The sequence below is a fragment of the Salmo trutta genome, chromosome 6 (assembly GCF_901001165.1).
Source record: "Salmo trutta chromosome 6, fSalTru1.1, whole genome shotgun sequence".
Classification (NCBI taxonomy): domain Eukaryota; kingdom Metazoa; phylum Chordata; class Actinopteri; order Salmoniformes; family Salmonidae; genus Salmo; species Salmo trutta.
Window position 1 is genome coordinate 35,384,196 of NC_042962.1, and position 24,398 is coordinate 35,408,593.

At 41.8% G+C, this 24,398-nt stretch overlaps 1 protein-coding gene across 2 annotated transcripts in view; it reads left to right on the forward strand.

The window, feature by feature from the left end:
- LOC115195873 (enhancer of polycomb homolog 1) overlaps positions 1-22,975 on the forward strand; it is a 110,870-nt gene extending 87,895 nt beyond the window's left edge. For both annotated transcript variants that reach the window (XM_029756197.1, XM_029756196.1), the window contains exons 11-14: positions 20,029-20,186; positions 20,417-20,558; positions 20,765-21,188; positions 21,408-22,975. In XM_029756197.1, coding sequence (XP_029612057.1) covers positions 20,029-20,186; positions 20,417-20,558; positions 20,765-21,188; positions 21,408-21,480 — 797 coding nt within the window. In that variant the 3' untranslated portion in view covers positions 21,481-22,975. The remainder of the gene's footprint in view (positions 1-20,028; positions 20,187-20,416; positions 20,559-20,764; positions 21,189-21,407) is intronic.
- Positions 22,976-24,398: the final 1,423 nt, after the last annotated feature.

Genomic DNA, 24,398 nt, shown 5'->3' on the forward strand with positions numbered 1-24,398 from the left:
CTTGGCTCAGACAGTATAGTAGTGTGGGCTCAATAGCATCTCATTAGTGTGCAAGATCTTGAGAATCAGCTGCACATGTGATGGAAGAATGCACTGTGCATGCAGAGGGTTGCAATTACATTTAATTGGGGGATAGTTTAACTAAAATATGCCACAAGACTGAGAATTGCCTTATGTGATATATTTAATCAAAATTCCCGGGCTTAATTTACCATGGAAAGTATCCCAAAAAATCCCGGAATATTTCCGTCCCTTTGCAACCCGAGTCGCATCATGCAGACCATATATGTTTTGATTTCTAAGACTTTCTAAAGTTTGTATCATTCACAACTATAGTTGCCAATTTACTCTAAATCTAGTTTATTGGACTTGGTTTCAAATGATCACAACATAGCCATTTCATATGGACACTCGCTATGGAATGGTAAAAATATCCTTTCTATTTTATTCACATAACTTCAGTTATATCCTTACTATAAAATCATATAAAATAATGGAACGGGACTAAATGAACAAGCCAACAGCCTATGGAATGGCACACAGCCAGATAACATGCAGTAGGCCAACTCATATACTGTTCTTCTGAAATACATTTTCTTATATTTATTTAGACCTGCCTAAAATAAATAATGGATTTATTGTGATGGTGAATATTAAATTGATTTTATTATACAGTACTGGTCAAAAGTTTGGACTCTCATAGTCATTCCAGGGTCTCTTTTTTTTCCTATTTTATACATTGTAGAATAATAGTGAAGGCATCAAAACTATGAAATAACACATATGGAATCATGTAGCAACCAAAAAAGGGTTAAACAAATGAAAATATACTGCTCAAACAAATAAAGGGAACACTAAAATAACACATCCTAAATCTGAATGAAATAATCCTATTAAAGCCCTGACTGTTATATAATAATATTGAATGCAAACAGAAATCCCCGTAACCAAACACTTATTTTATCAATGTTATCAAATTGCTTGGCATGCCAAGGCAACTACCCTCGAGGCATGCGTGCCTTGTGTGGCCGATGCCCATCTTAAGAGTGATTGACTGTGCCATCCCTGCGGCCTCCGCAATGGATTAGTCCACAGACACAGGCGGGAATCAGACAGGCGTCTCATTAGGGGCAAGGCCATTTGGCCCTTAAGAGGTGCCCAATCTGCCAGGACACCAACGCCATCTGCTAGGGCACTAAGGGCATTGACAAAAATAGCCAATTAAAAACAGAACAACAAGCTATTATGTTAAAACAAGCGTATGTAAATGTACACAAATAAATTAGCCTACATGTCAAAGTGTTGGCGATAGCTTATGCGTATTGGCTACAGCCTCATGTCCACACCGAAGCAGTCTTGGAGGTGCCAGAAAATGTTGCCAAACCTTCATACTTAATTACACACACAGGTCAAAAGTTTTAGAGCACCTACTCATTGAAGGGTTTTTCTTTATTTTTACAATTTTCTACGTTGTAGAATAATAGTGAATAAATTAAAACTATGAAAAAGCACATATGGAATCATGAGGTAACAAAAAAAGTGTTAAAATATATTTTAGATTTGAGATTCTTCAAATTGCCACCCTTTGCCTTCACAGCTTTGCACACTTGGCATTCTCTCAACCAGCTTCATGATGAAGTCACCTTAGAATATTGCAAAATGTGCTTTCACCGAAAAGCTAAGTAGATAGCCCGGCATCACAGGGCTAGCTATTTACACACCCACCAAGTTTAGCCCTCACCAAAGTCAGATTTACTATAAGAAAAATGTTATTACCTTTGCTGTTCTTCGTCAGAATGCACTCCCAGGACTTCTACTTCAATAACAAATGTTGGTTTGTTCAAGACACTATCCGAAAGGGTAAATAGGGGTTACACGCCCGACGCGTTTCGTGACGACAAAAAAATTCTAAATATTCCATTACCGTACTTCGAAGCATGTCAACCGCTGTTTAAAATCAATTTTTATGCCATTTTTCTCGTAAAAAAGCGATAATATTCCGACCGGGAGTCTGTGTTTTAGTTCAAAGAGAGAGAAAGTAAAAACATGAGGTCGCCCAGTGCACGCGCCTCAGTCTGATGGTCCTCTGATCGACCACCATCCAAATGCGCTAAAGTTTTTCAGCCAGCGGCTGGAATTACATCATTCAGCTTTTTCCCGGGTTCTGAGAGCCTATGGGAGCCGTAGGAAGTGTCACGTTACAGCAAAGATCCTAAATTTTCAATAAACAGAGCCAAGAAGCCCAAGGAATGGTCAGAGAGGGCACTTCCTGTACAGAATCTTCTCAGGTTTTTGCCTGCCATATGAGTTCTGTTATACTCACAGACACCATTCAAACAGTTTTAGAAACGTTAGGGTGTTTTCTATCCAAAGCCAATAATTATGCATATTCTAGTTTCTGGGCAGTAGTAATAACCAGATTAAATCGGGTACATTTTTTATCCGGCCATGTAAATACTGCCCCCTAGCCCTAACAGGTTAAAACCTCTTACATCTAGACGTTCCGCTAGCGGAACACCTGCTCCAATATCCAATGATGGGCGTGGCGCGGAATACAAACTCCTCTAAAATCCGAAAACTTCAATTTTTCAAACATATGACTATTTTACAGCATTTTAAAGACAAGACTCTCGTTAATCTAACCACACTGTCCGATTTCAAAAAGGCTTTACAGCGAAAGCAAAACATTAGATTATGTCAGCAGAGTACCCAGCCAGAAATAATCAGACACCCATTTTTCAAGCTAGCATATAATGTCACAAAAAAAACAAAACCACAGCTAAATGCAGCACTAACCTTTGATCTTCATCAATGACAACCCTAGGACATTGTTATACAATGCATGCATGTTTTGTTCAATCAAGTTCATATTTATATCAAAAACCAGCTTTTTTACATTAGCATGTGACGTTCAGAACTAGCATATCCCCCGCAAACCTCTGGTGAATTTACTAAATTACTCACAATAAACGTTCACAAAAAACATAATTGTTTTAAGAATTATAGATACAGAACTCCTCTATGCACTCGATATGTCCGATTTTACAATATTCTCAGTAGATAGCCCGGCATCACAGGGCTAGCTATTTAGACACCCAGCAAGTTTAGCCTTCACCAAACTCCGATTTACTATTAGAAAAGTTTGATTACCTTTGGTATTCTTCATCAGAATGCACTCCCAGGACTTCTACTTCAATAACAAATGTTGGTTTGGTCCAAAATAATCCATAGTTATGTTCCAACAGCGGCGTTTTGTTCGTGCGTTCAAGACACTATCCCAATGGTAAATAACGGTCACGCGCATGGCGCATTTCGTGACAAAAGATTTCTAAATATTTCATTACCGTACTTCGAAGCATGTCAACCGCTGTTTAAAATCAATTTTTATGCCATTTTTCTCGTAAAAAAGCGATAATATTCCGACCGGGAGTCGTTGAATCCGTTCATAGACGATAGAATAAAAACATGGTGTGGTATCGTGCACGAGCATGAATCCCTTTGTCCGCTGATAGACCACTTAGCAAAAGCGCTTGTGTGTTTCAGCCAGGGCTTTGAATTACGTCATTCAGCTTTTTCCCGGGCTCTGAGAGCCCATGGAAGCCGTAGGAAGTGTTACGTAACAGCAGAGATCCTTTGTAATGGATAGAGATAATAAAGAAGGGCAAGAAATGGTCAGACAGGGTACTTCCTGAACAGAATCTTATGTTTTGGCCTGCCAAATGCGTTCTGTTATACTCACAGACACCATTCAAACAGTTTTAGAAACTTTGGAGTGTTTTCTATCCAAAGCTAATATATGCATATTTTAGTTTCTGGGCAGGAGTAATAATCAGATTAAATCGGGTACGTTTTTTATCCAGCCGTGAAAATACTGCCCCCTATCCATAACAGGTTAAATGATACATGTTACTTGGTAGCACTGGTGTGCCCAATTTAAGAGAACCAGAATGATTTTTACATTGATTAAGATGGCCTACATTAATTGTAGTTCGTTTTAAAGCACATGTGCCCTAGGAACTAATGTGTAAATACATTATAATAAACTAAAAGCTGAAATGTTGATACAAATACCTGTTGTTGAAATTACATTTGTGGAATATTAGGTTTCTACATTGTTGAAGTGCAATGTTTTTATTAAGATGCATTACATAAATTCTACACTCTCTTTAACCTGTTTGGGATAGGGGGCAGTATTGAGAATTTTGGAAAAAATATGTGCCCATTTTTAACTGCCTCCTACACCAACTCAGAAGCTAGAATATGCATATTATTGTTCAGGTTTGGATAGAAAACACCCTTTTCTAAAACTGTTTGAATGGTGTCTGTGAGTATAACAGAACTCCTATGGCAGGCAAAAACCTGAGAAGGTTTCATGCAGGAAGTACCCTGTCTGACAAGGTGTTGTTCTTGCTTCTGTTTATTGAAGAGTCAGGATCTTAGCTGTAACGTGACAATTCCTAGGGCTCCAATAGGCTCTCGGAACCCGGGAAAAACCTGAACGATGACGAGGCAGCCTCAGGCTGAAACACAGAATCCCCTTTTCCAAGTGTCCCATCAGTGGACCATTGAATGAGGCGCGTGCACGATTCGCCCCCGTGGAGAAATTTCATTCGGCTGTTTAGGCTCATTGCAGATTCCCGGTCGGAATATTATCGCTTTTCTACGAGATAAATGGCATAAAAATTGGTTTTAAACAGCGGTTGACATGCTTCGAAGTACGGTAATGGAATATTTAGACATTTTTTTGTCACGCCATGCGCCATGCTCGTGACCGTGATGGAGCATTCTGATCGTGTCTAGAACTCACGAACAAAACGTCGCTGTTTGGATATAACGATGGATTATTTGGGACCAAACCTACATTTGTTATTGAAGTAGAAGTCCTGGGAGTGCATTCTGACGAAGAACAGGAAAGGTAAGAACATTTTTCTTATAGGAAATGTGATTTTGGTGAAGGCTGAACTGGGTGTGTGTCTAAATAGCTAGCCCGTGATGGCTGGGCTATGTACTTAGAATATTGCAAAATGTGCTTCATCCGAAAAGCTATTTTAAAATCGGACATATCGAGTGCATAGAGGAGTAATGTATCTATAATTCTTAAAATAATTGTTATGCTTTTTGTGAACGTTTATCGTGAGTAATTTAGCAAACTGTTAGTAAATTCCCCGGAAGTTTGCGGGGGGTATGCTTTTTCTGAACGTCACATGCTAATGTAAAAAGCTGGTTTTTGATATAAATATGAACTTGATTGAACAGACATGCATGTATTGTATAACATAATGTCCTAGGTGTGTCATCTGATGAAGATCATAAAAGGTTAGTGCTGCATTTAGCTGTGGTTTGGGTTTATGTGACATTATATGCTAGCTTGAAAAATGGGTGTCTGATTATTTCTGGCTGGGCACTCTGCTGACATAATCTAATGTTTTGCTTTCGTTGTAAAGCCTTTTTGAAATCGGACAGTGTGGTTAGATTAAGGAGAGTCTTGTCTTTAAATAGTTGTAAAATAGTCATATGTTTGAGAAATTGAAGTAATAGTATTTCAAACGATTCAAAAATCGCGCCACTAAATTCAGGTGGCTGTTACGTAGGTGGGACGAATTCGTCCCACCTGCGCCAGAGAGGTTAAGTCTGGCTTGTGATGACATGCAAGAGATTTCATTCATTGCTATGATCATTGATCTCCTGAAGAATCAAATTGCATTTGTCACAAGTGCCAAATACAACAGGTGAACCTTACTGTGAAATGCTTACTTACAAGCCCTTAACCTGTTATGGTATAGGGGGCAGTATTTTCACGGCTGGATAAAAAAATTTACCCGATTTAATCTGGTTACTAATCCTACCCAGTAACTAGAATATGCATATACTTATTATATATGGATAGAAAACACCCTAAAGTTTCTAAAACGGTTTGAATGGTGTCTGTGAGTATAACAGAACTCATTTGGCAGGCAAAACCCTGAGACAGATTCTGACAGGAAGTGGATACCTGATGTGTTGAATTGACTTTAAGCCTATGCCATTGAAAAACAAAGGGGCTGAGGAATGTTTTGGCACTTCCTATTGCTTCCACTAGATGTCACCAGCCTTTACAAAGTGTTTTGAGTCTTCTACTGTGAGATCTGACCGAACAAGAGCCTTGGAACGGTAATGGCCCATTAGACACCTGGCGCGCGAGTTGATGTTGGGTACTCTCGTTCCAATACGTTTTAAAAGAGAACCCAATGGTCCGCCTTGAATTTTATTCATGTTCTGGTTAAAAAAGGCACTAATGATTTATGCGATACAACGTTTGACATGTTTGAACGATCGTAAATATATTTTTTCCGTTCGTGAAGTGAAGTCCGGCTGGCTTAGATCATGTGCTAACAACACAGAGCTTTTTGGACATAAATGATGAGCTTTTTTGAACAAAACTACATTCGTTATGGACCTGGGATTCCTGGAAGTGACATCTGATGAAGACAATCAAAAGGCAATGGATTATTTGCATAGTATTTTCGATTTTAGATCTCTCCAACATGGCGGTTAGTCTGTATCGCAAAGCGTATTTTTCTTCGCGCAGTGCTCAGATTATTGCAAAGTGTGATTTCCCAGTAAGGTTATTTTTAAATCTGGCAAGTCGATTGCGTTCAAGAGATGTAAATCTATAATTCTTTGAATGACAATATAATATTTTACCAATGTTTGCTAATATTAATTAATTATTTTGTTGTCATGACTTGACTGCCGGTTATTGGAGGGAAACGATTTCCTGAACATCAACGCCATAGTAAAACGCTGTTTTTGGATATAAATATGAACTTGATAGAACTAAAAATGCATGCATTGTCTAACATAATGTCCTAGGAGTGTCATCTGATGGAGATTGTAAAAGGTTAGTGCATAATTTTAGCTGATTTTATGGTTTTGGTGACGCCTGTCTTTGAATTGACAATACATTACACACAGCTATTGTCAATGTACTCTCCTAACATAACCTAACTTTATGCTTTCGCCGTAAAACCTTTTTGAAATCGGACAACGTGGTTAGATTAAGGAGATGTTTATCTTTCAAAGGGTGTAAGATAGTTGTATGTTTGAGAAATTTGAATTTTGACATTTATTTGGTTTCAAATTTGCCGCTCTTGAAATGCACCTGCTGTTGATAGGGTGCGCCACGGGTGGCACGCTAGCGTCCCACATAGCCCCAAGAAGTTAACCAACGATGCAATTAAAGAAATAAAGGGGGAAAAAATGTAAATGAGGCTATATACAAGGGGTACCAGTACCGAGTCAATGTGCGGGGGTACAGGTTAGCCGAGGTAATTTGTAAAGTGACTATGCATAGATAGTAAACAGTGAGTAGCAGCAGTGTAAAAACAAGGGAAAGGTGCTGTCGTACCCTCTTCACAACTGTCTTGGTGTGTTTGGACGAAGATAGTTTGTTGGTGATGTGGACACCAAGGACCTTAACTCTCCACCCACTCCACTTCAGTCCCGTCGATGTTAATGGGGGGCCCTCCTTTTCCTATAGTCCACGATCAGCTACTTTGTCTTGCTCACATTGAGAGGTTGTTGTCCTGGCACAACACTGTCAGGTCTCTGACCACCTCCCTATAGGCTGTCTCATCATTGTCTGTGATCAGGCCTACCACTGTTGTATCATCAGCAAATGTAATGATGGTGTTGGAGTTGTGCATGGCCACGCAGTCGTGGGTGAACAGGGAGTACATGAGGGGGACTAAGGAAGCACCCCTTAGGTGTGGCCCCAGTTTTGAGGATCAGCATGACAGATGTTGTTGCCTACTCTTACCACCAGGGGGTGGCACATCAGGAAGTCCAGGATCCAATTGGAGGGAGGTGTTTAGTCCCAGGGTCCATAGCTTAGTGATGAGCTTCGTGGGCACTACAGTGTTCAACGCTGAGCTGTAGTCAATGAACAGCATTCTCACATAGATGTTCCTTTTGTCCAGGTGGGAAAGGGCAGTGTGGAGTGCACTAGATAATGTGTCATCTGTGGATCTTTTCAGACAATATGCGAATTGGAGTGGGTCTAGGGTTTCTGGCATGGTGTTGATGTGAGCCATGACCAGCCTTTTAAAGCACTTCATGGCTACTGACTTGAGTGCTACAGGGCTGCAATCATTTAGGCAGGTTACCTTCGCTTCCTTTGGCACAAGGACTATGGTGGTCTGTTTGAAACATGTAGGTATTAGACTCGGCCAGGGAGAACTTGAAAGTGTCAGTGAAGACACTTGCCAGTTGGTCTGCTCATGTTTGGAGTACACGTCCTGGTAATCCGTCTGGCTCTGCGGCTTTGTGGAAGTTGACCTGTTTAAAGGTCTTGCTCACATTTGCTACAGCGAGCATGATCACACAGTCGTCCAGAGCAGCTGGTATTCTCATGCATGCTTCAGTGTTGCTTGCCTCAGTGAGCATAAAGGGCTGGTAGGCTCGCGTCACCGTGCAGCTCGCGGCTGGTGTTCCCTTTTGTAGTATGTAATAGTTTTCAAGCCCTGCCATTTCAGGCGAGCGTCAGAGCCAGTGTAGTAGGATTCAATCTTAGTTCTGTATGGAAACTTTGCCTGTTATGATGGTTTATCTAAGGGCATTGCAGGATTTATTATAAGCATCCGGATTAGTGTCCCGCTCCTTGAAAGCGGCAGCTCTAGCCTTTAGCTTGGTGCAAATGTTTTATGTAATCCATGTCTCCTGGTTGGGAAATGTACGTACGGTCACTGTGGGGACGACGTCGTCGATGCACTTATTGATGAAGCCGGTGACTGATGTGGTATACTCCTCAATGCCATATTCCAGTCTGTGCTAGCAAAACTGTCCTGTAGCATCCGCGTCATCTGACCACTTCCGTATTGAGCGATTCTTTGGTGCTTCATGAATCAGAAGGATAGAATGGTCAGATTTGCCAAATGGAGGGAGAGCTTTGTATAAAGGTGGTATACAGTTTTTCTTTTTTCTCTCTCTATCTGGTTGCACATGTGACATGCTGGTAGAAATTAGTAGGTGAAACAGATTAAGTTTGTCTGCATTAAAGTCCCCGGCCACTGGGGGAGCGCTGCTTCTGGATGAGCATTTTCTTTCTTGCTTTTGGCCTGGAACAGCTCTGAGTGCATTCTTAGTGACATCGGTTTGGAGTGGTAAATAGACGGCTACAAATTATATAGATGAGAACTCTCTTGTTAGGTAGTGTGGTCTACAGCTTATCACATGGTATTCTACCTCAGGCAAGCAAAATACCTTGACTTCTTTAATATTAGACATTGCGCACCACAGTTATTGACAAATAGACACACACCCCCGCCCCTCGTCTTACCAGACGTTGCTGCTCTATCCTGCCGATGCACGGAGAAGCCAGCCAGCTCTACATGATCCGTGTCATCTTTCAGCCAAGTCTTGGTGAAACATAAGATATTTGTTTTTAATCTCCCGTTGGTAGGATCATTTTAATCATAGATCGTCCAGTTTTCCAATGATTGCACTTTGGCCAATAATACAGAGGCTTTTGGTGGTTGACTCAATAGCCGACGAATTCTCACAAGGCAGCCAGAACTCTGCCTCTTGTATTTCTTTCTTCAAACAAATGACAGGGACTTGGGCCTCATCTCCGGAAAGCAGTATATCCTTAGCGTCTGACTCATAAAATAAAAGATCTTCATCCAGTTTGAGGTGTGTAATATCTGTTCTGATGTCCAGAAGCTCTTTTCGGTCATAAGAGACAGACGCAGCAACATTATGTACAAAATTTGTTAAAAACTATGTGGATGAAAAAATACAGTTGGTTAGGAGCTTGTAAAACGACAGCCATCCCCTCCGGCGCCATTATAATCTATCCCTTTTCCTTTCTGTGACCCCAAATGTTTGGATATAAATCAAACCAAATCAAATTTTATTGGTCACATGGTTAGCAGATGTTAATGCGAGTGTAGGGAAATGCTTGTGCTTCTAGTTCTGACCATGCAGTAATATCTAACAAGTAATCTAACAATTTCGCGAAGCGAGGCGGCCAACTCTGTCGGCGCCGGATCAAATACTGATAGTTACAAGTTTGTTAGCTAGCCAGTGAGGTAACATGAACAAAGTAAAATGCGATCCACTATAGGAAGATATAAATGATGCGCGGGTAATATCTTTTGACCTGCTTGGGCTTAGAAGCATGCTGTTTTCACTGTGGTAATGGTGCAACCATGACGCTAACGAATCTGCACTCATTACCACGATTATCTGGGATAATTTTAAATTGTTGCCCAGTGCTCCCAAAATACAACTCCTGGTTGCACAGCAAAATATTCCGTTGCACAATTGGTCACACTTTAGAGCTCTGATTACAGCTGGTTACTGTTCTTGTTGTTGGAGTGGACATGTTTGCAGAGCTCACAACCTATGCTACACAAGTTTTGGTGTATTTCATTCCTTTTACAAGCTTTGTTAATTCATTCATTATCTTTTATTTGGAGTGCTCCTGTCAATGTTGAGTAAGGATACACACCTAGGGCCTCCTGGGAGGCGCAGTGGTCTAAGGCACTGCATCGCTGTGCTGGCTGTGCCACTGGATATTCTGGGTTCGAGTTCAGGCTCTGTCGCAGCCGACCGGGAGACCCATGGGGCGGCGCACAATTGGCCCAGTGTCGTACGGGTTAGGGGAGGGTTTGGCCGGCAGGAATGTCCTTGTCCCATCGCGCACTGGCGGCGACTCCTGTGGCGGGCAGGGTGCAGTGCATGCTGACACGGTTGCCAGGTGTACGGTGTTTCCTCTGAAACATTGGTGCGGCTGGCTTCCGGGTTAAGTGGGCATTGTGTCAAGAAGCAGCGCGGCTTGGTTGGGTTGTGTTATGCACAGCTCTCGACCTTCGCCTCTCCCGAGTCCATACGGGAGTTGCAGCGATGAGACAAGACTGTAACTACCAATTGGGGAGAAAAAGGGGTAAAAAAAATAATACATTAAAATAAAGGATATGCACCTGCTTATGCATAGAAGCAGTATTTTGGATATTGTCTAGGCCAAGCTTTCCAACCCTGTCCCTTGAGAGCTACCTGTGTGATTATGCTCTCTGCCGCCGATGTGAGTAACACCTTTAAACAGGTCAACATTCAGAAGGCCGCAGGGCCAGGCGGATTACCAGGACGTGTACTCTGAGCATGCGCTAACCAACTGGCAAGTATCTTCACTGACATTTTCAACCTCTCCCTGTCCGAGTCTGTAATACCAACATGTTTCAAGCAGACCACCATGGTCCCTGTGCCCAAGAACACTAACGTAGCCTGCCTAAATGACTTCCGACCCGTAGCACTCACGTCTGTAGCCATGAAATGCTTTGAAATGCTGGTCATGGCTCACATCAGCACCATTATCCCAGAAACCCTAGATTCACTCCAATTTGCAATCCACGCTAACAGATCCACAGATGATGCAATCTCTATTGCACTCCACACTGCCCTTTCCCACCTGGATAAAAGGAACACCTATGTGAGAATGCTATACATTGACTACAGCTCAGCGTTCAACACCGTAGTGCCCTCAAAGCTCATCAATAAGCAAAGGACCCTGGGACTAGACACCTCCCTCTGCAACTGAACTGAAGCCTGGACTTCCTGATGGGCCGCCCCCAGGTGGTAAGGGTAGGCAACAACACATCCGCCATGCTGATCCTCAACAAGGGGGCCCCTCGGGTGTGTGCTCAGTCCCCTCCTGTACTCCCTGTTCACTCAGGCACAACTCCAACACATTCATTAAGTTTGCTGATAACACAATAGTGTTAGGGAGGAGGTCAAAGACCTGACCATGTGGTGCAAGGACAACAACCTCTCCCTCAACGTGATCAAGACAAAGGAGATGATTGTGGACTACAGGAAACCTAGCACGCCCCCATTCTCATCGACAATGCTGTAGTGGAGCAGGTTGAGAGCTTCAAGTTCCTTGGTGTCCACATCACCAACAAACTATCATGGTCCAAACATACCAAGACAGTCGTGTAGAGGGCACATCAAAACCTATTCCCCCTTAGGAGACTGAAAATATTTGGCATGGGTACACAGATCCTCAAAATGTTCTACAGCTGCGCCATCGAGAGCATCCTGACTGGTTGCAGCACTGCCTGATATGGCAACTGCTCGGCCTCCGACAGCAAGGCACTACAGAGGGTACTGCGCACGGCACAGTACATCACTGGGGCCAAGCTTCCTGCCATCCAGGACCTCTATACCAGGCGGTGTCAGATGAAGGCCCTAAAAATTGTCCGACTCCAGTCACCCTAGTCATAGACTGTTCTCTCTGCTATCACACGGCAAGCGGTAATGGAGCGCCTAGTCTAGGTCCAACAGGCTTCTAAACAGCTTCTACCCCCAAGCCATAAGACTCCTGAACATCTAATCAAATGGCCAACCAGACTGGTTGCATTGCTCCCCCCCCTTTACGCTGCTGCTACTCTATTATCTATGCAAAGTCACTTTAATAACGCTACATTTTACCTCAACACCGGTGCCCCCGCACATTAACTCTGTACCGGTACCCCCTGTATATAGCCCCGCTATTGTTATTTACTGCTGCTATTTAATTGTTATCTCTTACTTTTTTGGTTTTATTTTCTTAAACCCGCATTGATGGTTAAGGGCTTGTAAATTAAGCATTTCACTAAGGTCTACACCTGTTGTATTCGACACGTGACAAATACATTTTTATTAGTTTTTTTCCGTCCCCCCCAACATGTACATAGAGTAGCTTGACAAATCAAAAAAGTAGCCAGCCAGACGTCACCTGGGTGGGGTCCAAGGGGGGGCTTGACAAAATAACTCTATTTTGGTGGCCTCTGGTACATTTCTAATGCCTTGATTCACTATAAAATATACAACTAAATAAAGACTTTATTGAGTTTACCTCCCAGATTAGATCACTTAAAAGTTTTAGTACTGAAAATGCATGATTTCACTGTGAAGTTTGGGATACTGTCTAGGTCAAGGTTTTCCTTGAGAGCTACCGTCCTTGTAGGTTTTTGTTCCAACCCCAATCTTGGGCACCTAATAATAATTTGAAATGCTGAATCAGGTTAGTTACAAGGGTTGGAGGGATCATACAGGAGGGTAGCTCTCCAGGAACATGGTTGGAGAGCTCTGATTTAGGCCTATATGATCAGGGCAATTTCCTTCGTAAGAGAACATTAAACTTTTAACATTTAACCTTGTTTTTTTTTAGATTAGTCTTTACAGTCACTCTCAATCTCACTTTTTTATAGAAAAACAATTGGATGTTGTAAGTCCACAACAATGCTTAAAATATCAGTAGACAACTTTAGGTCTTGGGAAAATATGAGAAATTAAGATTTGTTGGTGTAGTTAAAAGAAATTCAAGTGAGTGCCTTGCAAGATGTTGTTTCGCTGTTTTTTTTTGTAGCGCACATGGGATGGTAGCATTTTCAAAACAAATACCCACAGGATTGATGAAAATCTTGATATTGTTCTGCCAGTTAAGCTTAGGCTACTTTGTATTTAACATTTAATTCAGAAGGTTTTTGGGAAAGCCTTTCCATCTGCCAGAATACCGCTAGCAACTACAGAGTGGTAGATGCGCGCACCGGACGTAGCTGTTCTGTCCCGCCAATGCACAGAAAACCCAGCCAACTGTTTATTATCCATGTTGTCGTTCAGACACGACTCAGTTAACCTCTCTAGGGCAGGTGGCACCAAATCGTCCCACCTACGTAACGGCCAGTTGAATCCTGTGGCACGATTTTCAAATACCTTAAAAATGCTATTACTTCAATTTCTCAAACATATGACTATTTTACAGCTATTTAAAGACAAGACTCTCGTTAATCTAACCACACTGTCCGATTTCAAAAAGGCTTTACAACGAAAGCAAACCATTAGATTATGTCAGCAGAGTACCCAGCCAGAAATAATCAGACACCCATTTTTCAAGCTAGCATATGTCACAAAAACCCAGAAGACAGCTAAATGCAGCACTAACCTTTGATCTTCATCAGATGACACACCTAGGACATTATGTTATACAATACATGCATGTTTTGTTCAATCAAGTTCATATTTATATCAAAAAACAGCTTTTTACATTAGCATGTGACGTTCAGAACTAGCATACCCCCCCGCAAACTTCCGATGAATTTACTAACAATTTACTAAATTACTCACGATAAACGTTCACAAAATGCATAACAATTATTTTAAGAATTATAGATACAGAACTCCTCTATGCACTCGATATGTCCGATTTTAAAATAGCTTTTTGGTGAAAGCACATTTTGCAATATTCTAAGTAGATAGCCCGGCATCACAGGGCTAGCTATTTAGACACCCACCAAGTTTAGCCTTCACCAAAGTCAGATTTACTATTAGAAAAGTTTGATTACCTTTCCTGTTCTTGGTCAGAATGCACTCCCAGGACTTCTACTTCAATAACAAATGTAGGTTTGGTCCAAAATAATCCATAGTTATGTTCCAACAGCGACGTTTTGTTCGTGCGTTCAAGACACTATCCCAATGGTAAATAACGGTCACGCGCACGGCGCATTTCGTGACAAAAGATTTCTAAATATTTCATTACCATACTTCGAAGCATGTCAACCGCTGTTTAAAATCAATTTTATGCAATTTTTCTCGTAAAAAAGCAATAATATTCCGACCGGGAATCTGCAATTAGGTAAACAGCCGAAAGAAAATACAGCACGGGATCGAATCGGGCACGTGCCTAATTCCTTTGTCCTCTTATCGGCCACTTGGCAAAGGCGATTATGTGTTTCAGCCTGAGGCTGCCTCGTCATCGTTCAACTTTTTCCCGGGCTGTGAGAGCCTATGGAAGCTGTAGGAAGTGTCACGTTACAGCTAAGATCCCCTCTCTTCAATAAACAGAGACAAGAAGAACGACTCCTTGTCAGACAGGCCACTTCCTGCATTGAAACCTTCTTAGGTTTTTGCCTGCCATAGGAGTTCTGTTATACTCACAGACACCATTCAAACAGTTTTAGAAACTTTAAGGTGTTTTCTATCCAAAGCCAATAATTATATGCATATTCTAGTTACTGGGCAGGAGTAGTAACCAGATTAAATCGGGTACGTTTTTTAATCCGGCCGTGTAAATACTGCCCCCTAGCCCTAACAGGTTAAACCTCTTACATCTACACGTTCCGCTAGCGGAACGTCTGCTCCAATATCCAATGATGGGCGGGGCGCGAAATTCAAACTCCTCTAAATCCGAAAACTTACACTTTTCAAACATATGACTATTTTACAGCTATTTAAAGACAAGACTCTCCTTTATCTAACCAAACTGTCCGATTTCAAAAAAGGCTTTACAGCGAAAGCAAAACATTAGATTATGTCAGCAGAGTACCCAGCCAGAAATAATCACACAGCCATTTTTCAAGCTAGCATATCATGTCACATAAACCCAAACCATAGCTAAATGCAGCACTAACCTTTGATGATCTTCATCAGATGACACACCTAGGACATTGTGTTATACAATACATGCATGTCTGTTCAATCAAGTTCATATTTATATCAAAAACCAGCTTTTTACATTAGCATGTGACGTTCAGAACTAGCATTCCCACCGAACACTTCCGGTGATTTTACTAAATTACTCACGATAAACGTTCACAAAAAGCATAACAATTATTTTAAGAATTATAGATACAGAACTCCTCTATGCACTCGATATGTCCGATTTTAAAATAGCTTTTCGGATGAAGCACATTTTGCAATAATCTAAGTACATAGCCCGGCGTTACAGGGCTAGCTATTTAGACACCCTGCAAGTTTAGCCTTCACCAAAATCACATTTCCTATAAGAAAAATGTTCTTACCTTGCTTGTTCTTCATCAGAATACACTGCCAGGACTTCTACTTCAATAACAAATGTAGGTTTGGTCCCAAATAATCCATCGTTATATCCAAACAGCGACGTTTTGTTCGTGCGTTCTAGACACTATCCCAACGCTAAATCTCGGCCACGAGCATGACGCAAAATATGACAAAAAATGTCTAAATATTCCATTACCGTACTTCGAAGCATGTCAACCGCTGTTTAACCTGTCTGGGCTAGGGGGCAGTATTGAGAATTTTGGAAAAAATATGTTCCCATTTTTAACTGCCTCCTACACCAACTCAGAAGCTAGAATATGCATATTATTGTTCAGGTTTGGTTAGAAAACACTCTGAATTTTCTAAAACTGTTTGAATGGTGTCTGTGAGTATAACAGAACTCCTATGGCAGGCAAAAACCTGACAAGGTTTCAAGCAGGAAGTACCCTGTCTGACAAGGAGTCGTGCGTCTTACATCTTTTTATTGAAAGTAAGGATCTTAGCTGTAACGTGACAATTCCCAGGGCTCCGATAGGCTCTCAGAGCCCGGGAAATAACTGAAGGTTTACGAGGGAGTCTCAGGCTGAAACACATTATCACCTTTTGTAAGTGGCTGCTCCGAGGACCTTTGAATGAGGCGCGTGCATGAGTCGCTCCTGAGGAGAAATTTTATTCGGCTGTTTAGGCTCAATGCATACTCCCGGTCGGAATATTATCACTAATCTACGAGTTAAATGGCATAAAAATTGGTTTTAAACAGCGGTTGACATGCTTCGAAGTACGGTAATGGAATATTTAGACATTTTTGACACGCCAATGCGCCATGCGCGGGACCGTGAAGAAGCATTCTAGAACTCACGAACAAAACGTCGCTGTTTGGATATAACGATGGATTATTTGGGACCAAACCAACATTTGTTATTGAAGTAGAAGTCCTGGCAGTGTATTCTGATGAAGAACAAGCAAGGTAAGAACATTTTTCTTATAGGAAATGTGATTTTGGTGGAGGCTGACCTGGGTGGGTATCTAAATAGCTAGCCCTGTAATGCCGGGCTATGTACTTAGATTATTGCAAAATGTGCTTCATCCGAAAAGCTATTTTAAAATCGGACATATCGAGTGCATAGAGGAGTAATGTATCTATAATTCTTAAAATAATTGTTATGCTTTTTGTGAACGTTTATCGGGAGTAATTTAGCAAACTGTTAGTAAATTCAACGGAAGTTTGCGGGGGTTATGCTTTTTCTGAACGTCACATGCTAATGCAAAAAGCTGTTTTTTGATATAAATATGAACTTGATTGAACAGACATGCATGTATTGTATAACACAATGTCCTAGGTGTGTCATCTGATGAAGATCATCAAAGGTTAGTGCTGCATTTAGCTGTGGTTTGGGTTTATGTGACATGATATGCTAGCTTGAAAAATGGCTGTCTGATTTTTTCTGGCTGGGCACTCTGCTGACATAATCTAATGTTTTGCTTTCGTTGTAAAGCCTTTTTGAAATCGGACAGTGGGGTTAGATTAACGAGATTCTTGTCTTTAAATAGCTGTAAAATAGTCATATGTTTGAGAAATTGAAGTAATAGTATTTCTAACGATTCAAAAATCGCGCCACTGGAATTTCAGTAGCTGTTACGTAGGTGGGACGAAATCGTCCCACATACCCCAGAGAGGTTAAAACCAATATTTATGCAATTTATCTCGTAGAGAAGCGATAATATTCCAACCGGGAATCTGCCTGTCTGTAAACTGAGGAAAAAACCGAAAGCCGGGGGCGGGGCGTGTCACGCGCCTAAGGCTTAGTCCATTGAGTGACCACTTAGCTTTTGCTCTCCTTTGTTTCAGCCAGGGCTTTGAATTACGTCATTCCTGTTTTTCCCGGGCTATGAGACCTCATTGGAGACGTGTGAAGTGTCACGTAAGAGCAGAGATCCTTTGTAAACGATAGAGATAATAAAGAAGGGCAAGAAATGTTCAGACAGGGTACTTCCTGAACAGAAGCATCTCAGGTTTTTGCCTGCCATAGGAGTTCTGTTATACTCACAGACACCATTCAAACAGTTTCAGAAACTTTGGAGTGTTTTCTCTCCAAAGCTAATAATTATATGCATATTCCAGTTTCTGGGCAGGACTAATAATCAGATTAAATCGGGTACGTTTTTTATCCAGCCGTGAAAATACTGCCCCCTAGCCATAACAGGTTAAACTGTTGCGTGAAAATTTGCATATGAAAATAAAAACTGGCTCACAGAGCGGTATAAATGGTAATATAAGTTGTAAATTGGCACTCCACGTGAAAAGGTTGGTGACCCCTGATGTGACCTATTACCGGCGGCAACTTCAGATCTGCAAAGGGGAGGAGGAGGGTCGCAAAGTTTATCATTTTTTCTGGTTATCTTGATCTCTGGCTCCCTCTTGAGTCATTAGTCTTAATTATTTCATCCGAAATAATTGTTTACCCTAGCACTACACAGCTCATTCAAATAATAAACTAATCATCAAGCTTTGGGAAACGCTGACATATGGTGTCTATATATGAAAAATGCATGCTTAAAAATTTCTACCATTCGTTTGGTCGAAAGGGCAGACTAATCTTGGTCAACAAAGATTTAAAGTTTGGGACAGCCCTAATTCATACAATGCGTCCTTATTAGAATACATTAATTCCTGAGAATATATTAATTCCTGTTCTCCTAGCTCAGGTGTTGTATAAATAGATTCAGAAGAGGTGCTGGGGTGTCAGGGTCAGTGGCCTTAGAGTAGAGGGGGAGTCTGCTGCATACTGCAGTGTCTCAAGCTAGAATATTGGCTTGATTGCAGTTTAACCTTGATAGTCATGTTAGTGTCTAAAGGTCAGAATATACCTCACAGGAATGTACGTTTTAGAATGCTGTTTGATGTCAAAGCTAAAATGTGTGTTTTCTTTTCATACCCCCTTGTGTTGTGCTTGGCCAGGCATTAAACTGCATTACAATTTTGGTGAGGCATATTTTGCCATGCACATGCTCCTGTGAGCATTGCTGTGTTTATGTTCACCTTGTCGGCTTTTGATGTCACTAGGCGTATTTGTGTTCGATTAGGGTGTGTTCTGGCAATTCAGTGGCTTTGACACCTGTTTTGCTTAGATCAACCATCGGAGGTAGTTTATAGCTAACCTGGTTATTCTCCTGATAAAAAAATCTTCAGGCTCAATTGTTCTGAAGGATGTATTTGAATGGACTCAGTCAAGTCAAAGCTTTGACATAGTGTAGATAGTGACCTGATTAGAGGTTAGTAAATCTTTCCACATGGAATCTGGAAAGATTTACTCCCAAAGCAGAGCGGCTGGTTAAGTGTAGGATGTGTATTGAGAATGTTTTTAGATAATGGAGTGGCTACAGATAACGAGTTTCTGTATCCCAATTTTCCCAGGCTAAAAATACAGATTTTGAGCATGTGAATAGTTTATTTATTTATTTTTATTTTCATAGCCGAGTGCCCGCTCCACTGCCTACGTAGCAGCTGTGTGGAGTGCTCATCTGCCACTCCCCCCTCATTGATCACCTTTGTTCATGGGTTAGCCTACCAACTTCATGTTTTACACAAAACTGTTAGAACTATTGCATTCCGTGCCTCAGTAAGTATAAGCACAATTTCATGTTTGTTCTTCAGGAGGGGAGTAGGCTAAATGCAGCTATTTACATGTTTTACACAAAATATATTATTGACATGTTTGTACAAACAGGCAGTCTAGCGATTTGATGTTCTTAGCTGCTGAGTTTCATGCAGCTATTTACTCTCGCCAGAATGTCAGCATATATGGCAACACAAAACGAACTCATTGTCACACACTTTTTACCGGTCCTTATACACGCTCGGCTGCCCAGAGGTGGAATTCAGCAAGACACACACACAGACCTGTTCTCACTTGGAGCCAAAGCCAGACCACTGGTACTTCTTACCAGCTTGGTGAAGATATTGAATGTTGATCTAGATGACAAGCTACGAGTGTACAAGGTCAGTCAGCCTTGAAGGAGGCGGTAAGACTAAACGTTTTGTATATATGGGAGCGGCATATAGCCTACCATGTGCACTGTGCAGGTATTTCTTTGCTTTATTATCTATGACTGGTGGAGAAATATAGGATCTGCATATTACCTCCACTCTTCATTCTCCTGTGTGTGTGTATAACCCTTGTGTATTATAACACTTATCCTGTATCTGTGTAGCTTTCACAGCAGAGCAGTACCATCAGCACCAGGAGCAGCTGGCCCTGATGCAGAAACAGCAGCTGGAGCAGATTCAACAGCAGCAACAGACACAGCCCAACACAGACACATCCTCTACTACTACAACATCTACAGCAACACCACCACCCAACACACAGGTCAGACACCACTCCTTTACACACGCCACACACAAACCTCCAAAATAGCCCTGTCTGTGTATTTATTTCACCCAGCGTTTCCCCTACCATTGTAAAGGCAAGGCAGGCCCCCCTCTAGCCCACTCATAAAATATATTAGGGGAAACACTGATATCATTCCTTTGACAATTTTCTTTTTCAATGGTATGTAGAATGTCTGACTTGGTCTCTCTGTCCTCCCTCCCCTCCAGTGTATAATCTCTAAGACGTTAGACTCGGCCAGCGCCCAGTTTGCTGCCTCTGCCCTGGTGACCACGGACCAGCTGATGGCCTTCAAGGTCAAAGAGGAGGGGGTTCTGGGAAGTGGAGTCAACGGGGTTCTCCCAGGCTCCGGTGAGCAGCACCGCTGATCTGTAGTTCACTTCATAGCAAATGAAATAAATGAGACTGGGGAGTTAAATGTTAGTAATTTTAGCAGACGCTGTTATCCAGATTGACTTAGTCGGCCACATATCAGTCATTGCAAGTCAAGTGTTCAATTGAGGAAGTGTTCAATGTATCTCTTGTAAATGTATTTTGTCTTTCCCCATCTCTCTCAGGAGTGTACAAGAGCTTACACCTGGCCAGCACCACCCACCACCCTAACAGCAACCAGACTCTCACCCGTCCTCCATCAACCCCCACCTTCCTCCAGCCCTCGTCCAACCACTCCTCTACCACTCCGTCCCCCGTCACGGCCTCTTCTCTCACATTCCCTCCCAATGCCCATCACACCCACCTGGGTAACAATGCTGCAAACACCTCCCCCACCACCACTCAGGTCCTGATTGCGAATAACATCCGGCTGAGTGTTCCCCCCTCCTCCTCCTCCCCTGCCCTCCCCAGCCTGGGTGGAACCACCACACGCCACATACCCAGGGCCCTGGGAGCCGTGCCCTCCTCTGCCTTAAAGATGGCTGCCAACACCAACTGTCAGATGCCCAACAAGGTCACTGGGGCTTCTACCATGGACATAGGATCCAGGTGAGATGAGTTGACATTCTCTGACTGATGATGTGTGTCTCTCAAATGGTACCCTATTCTCTGTAGTGCGCTACATTTCACCACAGCCCTTTGGGAAATGGTCAAAAGCAGTGCACTTTATATTGAATCTGGTGCCATGTCTTGATTACCTAAGCCATGGGTCTAGTGGGAGCTGTGTATTACAACAAAAGTTTGACATTGTTTGTATTCCTCCTCCAGAGATAATCACAATCAAGACAAGCAAGCTCTAAACAGTATAACTGACAACACAGTGGCCATGGAGGTGACGTAGCAGAGTGGTGGTGGTGCAGCTAGCTGCCATGACAGGCACCCCCAACACTACCCAACCCACTGCTACACAACCAGTCCTTTGCTTAGAGTCTGCTGCTACCCTCTGAGTTCACTCTTTAGGTGCTGTGCATCGTAGCATTGGGAATGCAAATATGGCGTCAGGCGGGACTCCACACACACACAACAGACTACATATGTAGTATGGACAGACACGTTTCCACGGCAACTGTGGGAATTTATTGTTGCAATTTTCATCTCTCATGCTTTTTTAATGTTTTTTGTTTTTGTATTCGTTACTGTAAATGAGTAAAAATTGACATCTTGTAAGTTATGAATATGGCAAAATAGTATCTGTACTATAACTACATATTTGTAATACCCCCTTGTATATACGTTACTTGAATACAGAAACTTATTCATTTGTGATGTTTTGCACTTGGGAAGAAAAAAAAAGCGATAAACTTGTGAGTTGTATTGATGAAAGTTTCAAATTAAGACGTTTCATCACTTGCATGTTGCAGAGCCTGCTGTTATCTATTTATTGTGCTGTGTTTACAGTTTGTTTTTCTTTTGTTTATTTGTACACTGTACCTTCATTGGTTCCTGTGCTGTAGTAAATGTTAGGTAGCTATGGACTCCTGGGTATTTTGTAAACACAAAGCAGGTTTTCCCCCTTTTGGGTCCCTATACTTCTTTCGATCATATGGAATTCAATAGTGACATAAAGATAGACTCTGGGGATGAGGGGAGCCAGAGGAGAAGGTCGGCTTTGGTTCACTTTGTTTGGTTATATCTCTTCCCGGTATCTTCCATTTACATTGTTATCCCGATACAAGTAACAAAACTGGGGATGAAGTCTCTTCCTGCTGCTTCTGATTCAAAGCACTATTTTTTTGTTTGTTTTCTAATAATTTGATTGATATTTAATGCTGCTTTTGTATAATTTGTCCCTAGTTTTCATGCAATGGGATCTCTTCCCCCCTCCCACACCATTTCTTTTGTAAACAGAATTGTTATTTTTGTATTTTTCTTGTGGTAAAATGATTAAGCTTCTTCGTATTGAAAGACTTCATTATTTTGTTAATTGTTCATGCATAGGTTATAAGGGCGGTGAATGACAGTTAAAATTGCTGTACATGTATCATCATTCCAATTTCTGACAAGAAAGATCTTGAAGGGGGTTAGCTAATTGAGAAAGTCTGCGTTTCTCTTTTCTCCCCAGAAGGATGCAAGGACAAAAACCACAAGTATCGGGTGCCTTCCCTTGGGGAACTATGTGTTCTCTTCTGTGAAGAGTAAGGCACAAAGACAGTGCTACTAGTAGTACTTCTTGTCTGTGTCGTCACAATCTGAATACCCAGTCCAATGGCAGGATTTATCCTTGAAGTTTTCTTGTCCCACCTGGAGGCTGAAAAAATATATTTTTTTGTGTGAAAAAAAGTGACCGAACTCTCATGATAAAATCAGACAATAAAGCCCAGGGCATTATATGTGGATTATGTGGCTCGCTGTCTTTTGTTGGTTGAATGTCATGGTCGTGTGTGGGTGTGTAAGCTAAAAATCTACATCTGAATAAAGAATTGGTCATTTTGAAACTACTCATGTCATACAGGGTTGTGTGTGTGTGTGTATTTGAGTAATGGTATTGTTTGGCGGTGCCATACCTGCTCACAGGTGTATGAAATTGAACACACCCATGCCATCTCCATAGACAAACATTGGCAGTAGAATGGCCTTACTGAAGTGGCACCGTCATAGGATGCCACTTTTCCGACAAGTCAGTTTGTCAAATTTATGCCCTGCTTGAGCTGCCCCTGTCAACTGTAAGTGCTGTTATTGTGAAGTAGAAACGTCTAGGAGCAACAATGGCTCAGCCACAAAGTGGTTGGCCACACAAGCACACAGATTGGGACCACCGAGTGCTCTAGCGGGTAAAAATCATCTGTCCTCTGCAATACTCACTACCAAGTTCCAAGCTGTCTCTGGAAGCAACGTCAGCACAAGAACTGTTTGTCGGGAGCTGGGTTTCCATGGCCGAGGCTTCACCAACGGACGAATCTGGGTTGGCGAATACCAGGAGAACACTACCTGCCCGAATGCGTAGTGCCGACTAAAGTTTGGTGGATGAGGAATAATTGTCTGGCTCTGTTCATGGTTTGGGCTAGGCCCCTTAGTTCCAGTGAAGGGAAATTGTAACGCTACAGCATACAATGACATTCTAGACGATTCTGTGCTTCTAACTTTGTGGCAACAGTTTGGGGAAAGCCCTTGTTTCTGCATGACAATGCCCCTGTGCACAATGCATGCAGAAATGGGTTGTCGATCTGTGTGGAAGAACTTAACTGACCTGCTCAGAGCCCTGACCCCAACTCCATCGAACACCTTTCTGATGAATTGGAATATCAACTGTGAGCCAGGCCTAATCGCCCAACATCAGTGCCCGACCTCACTAATGCTCTCTCTGTTGGCTGAATGGAAGCAAGTCCAGGAAGCAATGTTCCAACATCTAGTAGAAAGCCTTCACAGAAGAGTGGAGGCTGTTATAGCAGCAAAGGGGGGACAAACTCCATATTAGTGCCCATGATTTTGGAATGAGATGTTAGAGGAGCAGGTGTCCACATACTTTTGGTCATGTAGTGTACATGCTTTGTTTGTAAATTTAAAAAAAGACAATTGTGCCGTCTGGTTTGCTTAATATAAATACTTTGAAATTATTTAGGCTTTTGATACTTAAGTATATTTTTGCAATTATACTTATTTTTGATACTTAAGTATATTTAAAACCAAATACTATAACTTTTACTTAAGTAGTATTTTACTGGGTGAATTTCACTTGAGTCATTTTCTATTAAGGCATCTTTACTTTTAGTATGACAATTGGGTACTTTTTCCACCACTGGGTGTGATCCACATGGTGAC